The sequence below is a fragment of the Monodelphis domestica genome, chromosome 1, assembly GCF_027887165.1.
Source record: "Monodelphis domestica isolate mMonDom1 chromosome 1, mMonDom1.pri, whole genome shotgun sequence".
NCBI classification, from domain to species: Eukaryota; Metazoa; Chordata; class Mammalia; order Didelphimorphia; family Didelphidae; genus Monodelphis; species Monodelphis domestica.
The window spans coordinates 430585093-430597609 of record NC_077227.1 but is presented as its reverse complement, the minus strand read 5'-3'; the positions used below and the strand labels follow the sequence as shown (position 1 = coordinate 430597609).

At 35.3% G+C, this 12517-nt stretch overlaps 1 protein-coding gene across 15 annotated transcripts in view; it reads right to left on the bottom strand.

Moving 5' to 3' along the window:
* Positions 1-4756: 4756 nt before the first annotated feature.
* Positions 4757-12517, bottom strand: part of LOC103098762 (zinc finger protein OZF-like) — a 42220-nt gene continuing 34459 nt past the window's right edge. For all 15 annotated transcript variants that reach the window (XM_007474680.3, XM_056812179.1, XM_056812174.1 and 12 more), the window contains one exon: positions 4757-12425. In XM_007474680.3, coding sequence (XP_007474742.1) covers positions 10954-12425 — 1472 coding nt within the window. In that variant the 3' untranslated portion in view covers positions 4757-10953. The remainder of the gene's footprint in view (positions 12426-12517) is intronic.

The following is a 12517-nucleotide window of genomic DNA, read 5'->3' as shown; positions in this document are numbered from 1 at the left end:
AAATAATTGATATCAGGTTACTTGCCTTCCTGGTGAGTAGGGGAAGGAGTGGAAGGGAGAGAATTTAGAACTTAATTTTATTTTTTAGAACTCAAAATTTGAAAAGAAATAAATGCTAAATGTAAATAAATAATACAATAAAAAAAGTTTCTGAGTTAGGGTTCAAACCTAGGTCTTCCTCATTCCAAATCCTGTTCTTTCTGCATTGTACACCAGCTATCTCAATCACTCTTTTAAACCTCAGAATATAGTTTGTGGCCATCCTCTATATGCTAATAAAACCAGTTCTGTCTTCAGAATGTAATATACACATCCTACTTCCATGACTTTGTTCCCTGGTTCTCTATCCATGCAATTCCATCTCTCTGTTTACCTGCTGAATTTTCACTCATTAAAAAAAAATTCAATTCAAAGGCTTCCTTGAAGTTTTTCCTCATGCTCCCCAATTAATAACTACTGTGAATGAAGACATTTGGGAAAAGACAAAAAGTTTGATCTGCAAAGCAATGAGAGCTCAGAACATGTGGAACACACAAATCATCAGAGGAGGGGAGAGATTGGTCCAATGGAAGCTTGAAAGAGAGGCAGTTAAGAGGCTCCAGCTGCCTGGGAATTGTCTTGTCTGGTCTTATCAATAAACTGCCTATGTTCATGGGGGCTAAATATTTTGTATAAAAGAAGATCCAAATCTTCAAAATCTGGTTCGAAAATTTTAAAAGTCCTTTTCAGCTCTTTGAGTGCTCTTTAAGGTTCTAATAGAAATTTTGGAAATCTGTCTCTTATTGAATCCAATTCCTGGGTAGAGAATGGTTTGTGAACCTTTGAAAAAATAACGCCAGCCATATCAGAAATTTTTGCAATATATCTCAATGGCAGAATCTTTTTGGTTTCTGTATTATCCTTATCTTTTCTCTCTGCCCCTTTCTTATTTTGGTACTTATTTTCTGTATCTGCCAGTACTTTTGTCTTTTTCCCATTCCCTTCTTGAACCTGTTCTTTTCCTTGCTTGTCTAAATATTCATCACACATCTTCCTGACCAGTTGTTCCAAGGTGTTATCTAGTAGTAAAATCTGGGCTGCCTTTTTGGGTATAAAGAATTTGAGAATGTTTCTAATGTATGTAAAAGTTTGGATGGCTGCCATGTAAATTTGGGTAATTATTTGCCATACTACTGTTGTCTGTAAAAGGCATTGTCATTATAAATGCTGTGGAGTTGGCTATCAATCCTATGGTTTCCATCACCACTCCAGTAAAGGCACTGTATATAATGTTGTATATCCAATAGCATGCAATGATGGCTAACACAGTTACTCCAAATAATATTTGCAGCAACATTTTTTCTATTAATTTATATCCCATAGCCTGGAGTGGGTCAGACTTTTCCTGGGGTGCCAAATTGTACTAGAGATGAAAATTTGGTGAATTATAGTGAGGAAAATTTAGAGATGTTACACCAGGAAGTAGGCAAAAAAAAGAGGCTGAATCTTGAGCCCCTCCCCTATACTAATTCCTGTTTCTTCCTTCCCAACTCTCTTGATGGAGATTTTCTCACAGATGATAAGTTGTAAATTTTTCCACTAATAACCAATCCTACAAAATAGTACTTTAACAAAAAGATCTTTTATTCTTTGGGGAGAAGGGGATAAGATGAGGCTGGGGTGAGAGGGAAATTAGGGTCTACCTAATCCTAAATTATCTTGTTGATTGAAGGCTTTGAAATAAAGTCACTTCAGAATACAAAAATTATCTCCCCCTAAGGGTAGATAATAACAGAACTGCTAATAAGTCTCTTTCTGGCAAGACCAAATATTTCTTCAGTTCATAGTACACGATAGGGAAAGTATGTTTTGCAACAAACTGAGTAATGCATATGTCAGAGTGATTGACAGGAGCATGTGACTGAGAGTCACATGGGAGCCTAAGACTGGAGATCTGGGGAAAGGTTTTAAGTCCCAATTGTCTGGGCACTTCTCTCCTGGAAGGACCTGAGGTTGGAGGTTTGGAAAAACAGGTTTCTGCTTCTCCCGGTAACAACTGAAGAGAGGAATCTTTTAAACTGGCTGCTGGCAGCTTGGGTAAAGACAATTGAGTAAAGACACACTTCACCACTGGACCTATTTGGACAGTTTTCAACTGAAGATCCTGGCCCATCTGATTGAACTTCATTTGCGAGACTTGGTTATTGGGGAAACTTACTGCTTAGCTTAGAATAAGATAGCTTTAGATAGATTTATAGAAATTGGTGTTTAAGATAACTTGTAGTAATTCTCCTAACCCCTGTTCCTTCCTCCCCTTCCCAACCAATAAATCTGAATTTTTTATGTTTTCCTCTTGTTTACTCCTCACCAAGTTCCTATTGTGATAAGTGTAAGTAGAAGGCAATGGCCAGAGAGGAGATGAAGGGAGTCTATCTTCTGTCAACTACTTCAGAGAGATCTAGCAACTATCAGTTTCAAGCAGAGCAAATTGGTGCACTATGTGGACAATTTACTTTTAGCATCACCAGATCCAAAGATGTGCTTAGAGGATTCAAAAAGGCTACTGATAGAACTTTCTAAGAGAGGACACAAGGTCTTTAGGAAGATTCAGTGGGTACTCCCAAAAGTAGAATATCTTTAATTTATCCTGGAAGATGGCACCAGGAAAATTTCAAGTAAAAGGATAGCTGATATATAGAAGCTAGGCATTCCTAGAACAAGAAACAACTCAGAGCATTCCTAGGGGTTGCTGGTTATCATAGGGTATTGCCATATTTCAAAGTACTTGACTGACTTGACAAAGAATGAGGTTAAATAACCATTACAACTAAGGAACATCTATGTGCTTTGTCAAAGTTAAAACAAGTCATTCTAACAGCTCCAGCTTTAGGGAAACCAAACTACAAAAAGGAGTTCCACTTACATCTACATGAAGCAAAGGGTGTCACTTCAGGGGTATTAGGGCAATATTTTGGGTTGAACTTAAGACCTGTTGCAAGAAATGGTACATTGCCTGAGAAGCATTGTTGCAACTGCTCTCATGGTAAAGAAATCAAATGATATTGTACTGGGATGCAAGCTACATGCGTATTCTGCACATCAAATTGAAAAACTATTACGATTGCAGAATATGCATGCTTTTACAAATGCAAGGCTATCTTGGTATGAAATAATTTTGCTGGATAATGACAACATAACCATTCATAGGTGTGCACTGTTGCATCCAGCTACTCTGATTCTAGATTTGCCAGTGGGTGGAGAACCACTGCATGATTGTAACCAAGTGGTAGAAATGATATATAAGCCTAGAGAAAATCTCAAAGACATACCTCTTAGTGATCCTGAAATGGAGTTATACATTGATGGATCCTCATACATCTATAGAGGACACAGGATCACAGGGGCAGCTGTAGTAAATGATGACAAAACACTTCGGCATGCATCATTACCAAGTCATGTCAGTGCCCAGGGAATCAAATTAAAAGCTTTGCTTTGAGCCTTGGAAATGGCAAAAGGCAAAAGAGTGAATATTTTCACTGATTCCTCTTACCTTTTTTCCTTGATTCATGCCATGGGTTTTATTTGGAAAAACAAATGTTTTATAACAACAGCTGGAAAATCAATTGCACATAGCAAACTTATTCATAGTCTGATAAAATCTGTTCAATTGCCAAAAGAGTTAGCCGTGATCCATTGCAAGGCACATACTCATGGCAAGGACAGGATATCCCTTGGAATCCAAAGAACAGATATAACAGCAAAATATGCAGTGAGGTTTGGTCCCTACCATGTGCTTAATCTTTCCCTAGTGGAAAAGCATTATCTTACCGAAGCTTACCATGGGGATGAGGTTCAGTCATGGAATAAACATCTAGGGGCTAGATTAGTTAAAGGTGTCTGGGTAGCTCAAGGTTGGGAAACCAATTCTCCCCAGAAAATTATGCCAACATCTATGCAATGTGATTCATTCCAAAGGCCATTATGGAGTACAATCCATTCTAGATGCGGTACAAAGGTTCTAGACGACTCCAGGGATTTCAACAAATGCCATCAGAATTTGTCAGGCATGTGACATATGTAGGAAATTTAATCAAGGTCATTTTAAGAAGATAGCATTGGGAGGCAGACCTCTTAAGTTATATGCCTTTCCAATGTCAACAAATAGACTACATAAAAATGCCTAATGACAAAGGATTCAAATGTGCATTGGTTATTGTGGATAGACTAAAAAGATGGATTGAGGCATATCCAACTAGGAAAAATGACACAACCATAGTAGTGAGATCTTTACTGAAAGACACAATTCCTAGGTATGGCATTCCTGATACCATAGACTTGAATAGAGTCTATTTAACTTCTCAGATTCTACAAGAAGTATATAGGAACTTGGGTATTAAAAGCAGTCTTCATGATGTATATAGGCCACAGAGTTCAGGTCAAGTTGAACATATGAATAAAGAATTGAAAACATTAATAGAGAAACTCTATTTGGAAACCCATTTGAAAAGGACAGATGTTATTCCGCTAGCATTGTTTCAACTAAGAGCATCCAGAGGTAACTTGCACATATCCCCAGGTGAGAAGTTATGTGGTCAACCTTTATGGCATGGTAGGACTGCAAAACCATCATATTTATCCATGCTAAAAAGATAATGTCAACTTTATTACTACCTAGTAGAAATACAAAATAGGTTGGAAGAACTAAGGAAGCTGGGATTGTTAGTACAATGGGTACCATTGGATTTCTCATTACATAATATAAAACCGGGAGACAAAGTATATGTGAAAAATTTTAATAGAGAGACATCTACAGAACCAAGTTGAATAGGCCCTCTAGGTGTGATTATGGTTACTCCTACATCTGTCAAAGTATTGGGGAAAGATCCATGGTATCATGCCTCACATGTAAAGCAACATTATTTCCATAACATTACCAGTGATGTAGAAGAACAAGAAGTAACATCCTAAAGAAAATGGATAAGAAAAAATCTGAAGTATTGCCAATAGCCCTGATAATATTTCAACAATTGTCCCTATAAATGGAAATCAATACATGAGAGTAAAAGAAGAATAACAAAATGAAAGCACTGCACACAACAATACTACTACAAGAACAAGAATAAGAACAACTCAAATGAGAGTCACAAGAGTACAAGTTAAAACAGAATAAAAGCACTGGAAAAAGCAATGATGAAATAGTCCCAAATATGAAGATAATAGCTCCAATAAGAAAAGATCTCTGCTTATAACAACAACAATATTAAGAATGAAACAAGGTTACTTAACAAAGAAGACACATCTCTACAAAACACATTACATCATGTATAATTCTATCTATACCAATAAGAAAACAAGAACCATAGAGTAAATAAAAATTCTATCTCCAAGAAAAATTCAGACGTCAAAATAATCTCCTAATATGAACAACTCAAAGACGTCAAATCTCCATGGAATAAAACCCCTTGAAAAATTAAACATCAAATGATATAAGACAATATCACATTTCAAAATTATAAGACATATCTTAAAATCTACTTATTACAATATATTACATATACCCGCACATGAAGATTATCACACGGAAAAGCATACTCATGAAGAATCAAACCATTAAAGATTGACAGGCACACATGAAGAATTCAAACTTACTTCCATGCACATGCAAACAAGGAAAAATCAATCTTACACACAGGCATACAAAGAGCTTAGACACATGCATGTTCCTGTATGTTTAAGAACACAGGACTTCAATCAAGGGGAAATGACAGACAACACATGTAACCTGAACAGATGAAGAACCCAAAACATGTATGTTTCCTACAATCAACATCAAGGACATGGAAAGACATTGAAATCTAGAACTGATGGTGATGAGGTCACATAAGAATTCATCATACAGGTTAACTTCACACAGGCACATGCACATATACACTATTACACATAAGTACAATGTGGAAAGAAATCTCATGGATTGGGTAAGTATGTAATATCTCATAATTAGAACACATACACAAAATTCATACTGATATAATTGTGAGTTTCTGTGAAAAGTTTAGGCAAAGGAAAAATCTTGTCTACATGACTTTGAACAGAACTCTCATGCAAAATGTATCAGAATTGTACATATGTAAAATTTGTACAGATAGCACCATGTACATTTGTATAATACTAATGGAATTAACATTCTAACAATATAATTTTAAGTCACTGAAATTTCTAACAACTAAAACAGGGCAAGATTAGTTAAGTCATTTGAAACTAGGTAGATTAGGGACAGATTGATATCATATTTCTGATAAGTTAAGTTACATAGTAATCCTAGGAATTATTATTGTTTATAAAAGTTTTACTTAGAACAGGTTATAGTTTATTAGGAAATAAGGAAGTTACATTGTTGCTAAAAACTGTTTAAAATTTTGTATTGGTTATTATTGTTTTCAAAACCATATTTCTATATTGCACTTGTATGTTATGACCTATTCCACTCTCCTTAAAACCCAAATCTTAGAATAGGGTTACATAGATTAGAATAGTAAAGATAGAATAAGATTTTTTATTTGGGGGGTTGTGGCATATTTTAAAATAGTATAGTATCATAGCTTAGACAGTTAGAAGAAATTAGGAGATAATAGGTAAGTATGAAAATAGGAACGCAGAATTCCTGACTGTAATTCTGCCAAATACAAAACGGAGGATATTGTGAATGAAGACATTTAGGCAAAGACAAAAAGTTGGATCTGCAAAGCAATGAGAATTCAGAATATGTGGAACGCACAAATGATTGGAGTAGGGGAGAGACTGTTCCAATGGAAGCTTGAGGGAGAGGCAGTTAAGAGGCTCCAGGTGCCTGGAAATTCACTTGGCTGTTTCTGCCTGAAGGTGGAAGACAAGACCCCCTTCATCTCCTCTCTGGCCATTGCCTTCTACTTATACTGTGAGCTGAAGAGATATTTGGTCTTGCCCAGAAGAGAATTGTTAGCAGTGCTACTATTATCTACCCTTAGCGGGGAGATAATTTTTGTTATTTCAAAGCCTTCAATCAACAAGATAATTTAGGATTAGGGAGACCCTAAATTTCCCTCTTAACCCAGCCTCTAAAAGATCTTTTAGTTAAAGTATTAGTTTGTAGGATTGGTTATTAGTGGGAAAATTTACAACTTAACATCTGTGAGAAAATCTCCATCAAGAGAGTTGGGAAGAAAGAAACAGGAATTAGTATAGGGGAGGGGATCAAGATTCAGCCTCTTTCTTTTGCCTACTTCCTGGTGCAACATCTTCCCCCTCTATAATTCACCATGTTTTCATCTCTAGTACACTACTTATCTCAGAGTTCACATAGGACTTAATTTGCAATTCTTTAAAATTATTTATCATTTAATGTATTTGTGTCCATGAGAAGCCAGTTTATATGTCTTACCGAAATTTTATCTCCCAGTGCTCTGCACATTGTAGGTACTTAATAAATGCTTATTGAATGATGAGATTATGGGTCCATTGGAATATCAAAACATGGTCTTATAAAGTATATATTTTAAACCATATTATATGCAATAGAGAAATATTATAAACATTGCCACTCAAAGCAGTTTTTTCACTTTAAACATTAATAATCATTATAGTTTTAGGAATGCAAATATAGCAACAAGGCATGAAAACAAATTAAAGAAATATCTTTGATATGAATATGCTAAGATAATTTTATTTCCAAACAATATGGTTATATATTGAGAAAATCCAAGACACAGAAATGTACTTGATCTCATCTGATCTTAAAAGCTAAGCAGGATTAAGACTGATTAGTCTCAGAAAGTATTAAGATAATATATGACTTAATTAAGTAGAGCAGTATAAGATAAACAGTCAAAATCATATGCATTTTTGTGTACCACTAACAAAGAAAGAAAAAATGACAGGAAGAAAAATGTACTCTATAATAATAAAAACATCAACTATTGGGCATTAGCCTACTAAGACACAAGACCTCTAAAGAGAAATTTCAAACTGTGTTGACAGAAATAAAGAAAAATACAGGAGAGATAGTGTCTGTAATAACTGGAATGATATAGTACAACAAAAATGTTACTATTTCCTATATTAATATATAGTTGCAATACAATATCAAGAAAGGTGATGTGGCCTAAGAGAGTGCTATACTTGGAGTCAGGAAGACCTGGATTCAAATCCCACCTCTGGCACTATCTTTGTAACCATAGGAAAGTCTCCTGACTTCCCCAAACCCCTAGTAAGTTTCTAGGACTGTAAGTTCTAGACAGTTGCCATAGATCTGCACTGAAGAATGTCTTCCCTCACAGACACATTAATAATAATGCTAATACTAAATATCAATTAGTCACTTAAAAAAATAAAAATGGTGACAAAATTTACATGAAAGCACAAAAGGGAAAAAAGATTATTAAAGAGAGCCATGAAAAAAATGTTAGTGAAGGATGTCTTACCATTCTGCATTTTGAAAACAGTAATTATCAAAACTATTTGCTACTAGAATTAAAAAATAGAAAAATACAGCAATGGAAAAGAATTATAAAATAAGCCATTCTGATTATATAATCTTACTGTATATTCTCCCTAATTTTTATCAGTTTATATTTTATGAAATTGTCATGTTCCTCAATTTACCTTGTATTTACTTATCCAATTCAATAAGACATTTATTAAATGTCTACCATCTGCAACAGTCCTTGTGCTAGTAATGAATTCAGATTGGGGAGAAAAGTAGATTAATTAGATGTCAAGTACAAAAATCAAGGAAGCATTTCCTACATTATTTTAAGAAGAGATTAGGATAAAATAAAGAATATACAGAAATTAAATAAAAATTTAAACTGCTGAGATTCTTACGTTCAATTCAGAGTGAATGTAAAGAAAAAAAAATTCTTTCCTTTAAACCCAAGCTAAAGTTATATAATAAGGTGAGATAGCAAAGTGCAACTCTGTTCTTAAAATGAATTTTCTCAGTTGGATGCGTAAGGTCTGGTATACTTCCATAAAATGTCAGTTTAATTACATTAGTTCCACTGCATATTTAACTATGGCTAATAGATAGAGGAGGGAGAGAAATAGGAAAGAGTGCTCTAGTTGAAATCCTCTATTAAAAGGCAACATGCGGGATAAACCAATATATGTGGAATTGATGTCAAATAAAATTTCTAAAATTCCTTATGTCCTTAAGATTACTCCCATGCATACTAGAATCATACAAGATCCCTTGAAAAACATGAGATAAACTTCAGTCAATAGCCCTCTTAAGATTAAGGGAGGCTTAAAAATGGGAGATGTGTACTTGTCAAAGCTATTTGCCATCATCATGGAGGATAATTAGTAAAGTCTAAATGGAAGATTAATATGGATGGTAAGTCCTCCAGCTGTTCCTATTTATGGTTGACATTGTGTGGATTGTGTTAAACCCTGGAGCTCCTGTAAAAGATTTATGGTTGACATGTGGACAAGAGTTGATCATAATGAGGGGGCATATATGAGTAGTTATACTTTACTGGAGGAATAATCTTATTGAGATCACAGATCCATTATAGAATCAAAATAAAGTTTTTGATCTTGGGCTGATCTCAATCTGAAGACTTTCTTACATGACATATTCATAGTTACTCTCTAGTATGAGTTCCAATTAGTATTAGATAGTTTGACTTTCCACCCCAGAAGAAAAAGTGGCTTAATAATTTCTATTGTCCAGACTATGATATGCAGTTAGATGGACAAACTGTAAATTTGGTTTACCGGTATATATCACAGAAAGATTGCACATTAACAAACATCTAGGTCCAAAATTCAATTGGAAGGCAGTAATCTCCAGGCTGGATTGCCTTCAGGAAACTGTGCAATCTTTTTAATGACTTCAAGCATTTGCCTGAAACAAAGGCCTGTCTTTTATCAACAACATTCTTTCAGTGATGCTGTATAGTTAAGGACCATGGAGAATACCACAGACTCCTAAGAATTCAAGTAATGGGCATTAATGAGCTACAACACACTTCCCAATCAATAAATAGAGAGAGAAATGGTATGTGGAATTTCACCAAAGAATTGTATGATCAGAAAAATTAGGCTGTTCATATGGTGAGTGAGTGATAACTGATTGGCAGGTCACATGCTTAATTTGTAGGCATGCATAGGATTCTTAAGAATCAAAGAAACACTTGCAGCATGGTGGGTGGGCCACACTGGAAGATTTATAGGAAGACAAAAGTTACATCAGAATGAGCATTTGCATCATTGGAGAGAGTATCCATATTAATGAAATTATAGATCCATCAAAGTATCTTATATTTGGCGTGAGCAAAAGTATATCTGAAAACTTTCTTATGTCATATTCCTATGTTTACTCTCTACTCTCAATTATGTGACATTGAATTAAGTGCTAGACTCTACATGAAAGTTTTTCTACATTTATTTAGGACTGCTCATCAGTATGATTCATTTAATGGGTAAAGGATAAATTCTGTTAGAAAGATCAGGTTTGAGGGGCAGCTAGGTGGCTCAGTGGGTAAGAATGCCAGGCCTGGAATCAGGAGGACCTGGGTACAAATCTGGCATCACATACTTCCTAGCTGTGTGAGCCTGGACATTACCTAGTCTTTAATACTCTTCTGCCTCAGAATCAATAATTAATTATGGATCTAGAACAAAAGTAAGGGGAAAGAGAGAAAGGAAGGAAAGAAGGAAGAAGGAAGGAAAATGAAAGTAGGTTTGAAACTGGAAATAATCTTAAGACTTCATTTTGCTCAACTTCTTTATTTTAGAGATGAGGAAATTGAGATGCAAAGTTTAAATGACTTTATCTAAGGCCACAGGGGGTATGTTGGAAGAGCTGGGATTTGAGCCCAAGAATCTGATTCTAAATCCAACTCTTTTCAGTGTACCACATGACCTAAATGTTCTCTAGGATGATTTCTCCAATGTTCTGTATAAGGTGAATTTATAAGGTATTTTCCACATGAACTAAAATTTCTCTCCATTATGAATTCTCTGGTGTTTAGTAAGGGAAGATATGTGGCTAAATGCTTTCCCACATTCATTACATTCATAGGGCTTCTCCCCAGTATGGACTCTCTGATGTTTAGAAAGGGATGACCTATCAATGAAGGCTTTCCCACATGCATTACATTCATAGGGTTTTAATCCAGTATGAATTCTCTTGTGTTGAGCAAGGTTTGTGCTCCGGCCAAAGGCTTTCCCACATTCATTACATTCAAAGGGTTTTTCTCCCGTATGAATTCTCTGATGTTGAGTAAGGTATGTGTTTCGGCTGAAAGCTTTTCCACATGCATCACATGCATAGGGTTTTTCTCTAGTATGAACCCTGTGGTGTTCAGTAAGGGATGACCTGTGAGGAAAGGCTTTCCCACATACACTGCACTCATAAGGTTTCTCTCCAGTATGAATTCGCTGATGTTTTGTAACAGATGACCTGTCATTGAAGGCTTTCCCACATACAATACATTCATAGGGTTTCTTCCCAGTATGAATTAGCTGATGTTGATTAAGATGTGTACTGCGGCTAAAAGCTTTACCACATTCATTACATTCATAGGGTTTCTCTCCTGTATGGATCCTCTGATGCAGAATAAGTTGTGTATTCCATCTAAATGGTTTCCCACACTTATTACATTTATAGGGTTTCTCTCCTGTATGAATTCTCTGGTGTCGAGTAAGGTGTATACTCTGAATGAAGGCTTTCCCACACTCATTACATTCATAGGGTTTTTCTCCAGTATGGATTCTTTGATGTCTACTAAGGGATGATCTGCCAGTGAAGGCTTTCCCACATTCATTACATTTGTAGGGTTTCTCTCCTGTATGGATTCTCTGGTGTTTATTTAAACATGATCTTTCACTGAATTTTTTTCCACATTCATTACAGTTGTAGGTTTTCTCTCCAATGTGAATTTTCCAGTGCCTGCTGAGGGATGATTCCTTATTGAAAGATTTTGGACATTCATTGCATTTGTAGGGTTTTTTTCCAGTATGATATTGAATAAAATCCAAATGGTACCTGAATGAGTTTCCACATTCATTGTAGTTATATATTTTCTTTCCTGAGGAGATCCTATTACATTTAATCAGGTTTGAATTTTGTTTGAAGTTTTTCCCACGTTTGTCAAATCTACAGAGATTCTTTTCTACAGGTATTTTCTGTTGTAAAGCAAATACTGATCCGAGTCTGAATCTTCTCATAAATTTATTATTTTCATAATTAGTCACCTTCTTAGTTTTCATATGAGTTACTGCCATTTGCCTGGAAGATCTCTCCTGGTCACCTTGTTGCTTTTCTAACAAGACTTCATATTCCCAAGTTTTTCTCAAATTGAAATCTTGGCAACAACCCTTTTTACATTTTTCCTGGGATAATTCTTCTGTAGAAATGATCTGCTTTGTAGTTGACTTCTCTCTTTTAGGCCTAGGCTTCCAATCTGAAAGAAATAAAAAATACAAATTTACTTCTTGTTTGTGCTTGGAAAACAAAACATCAAGGAAAACAATCTTTGCACTGGGAAGTCCTACT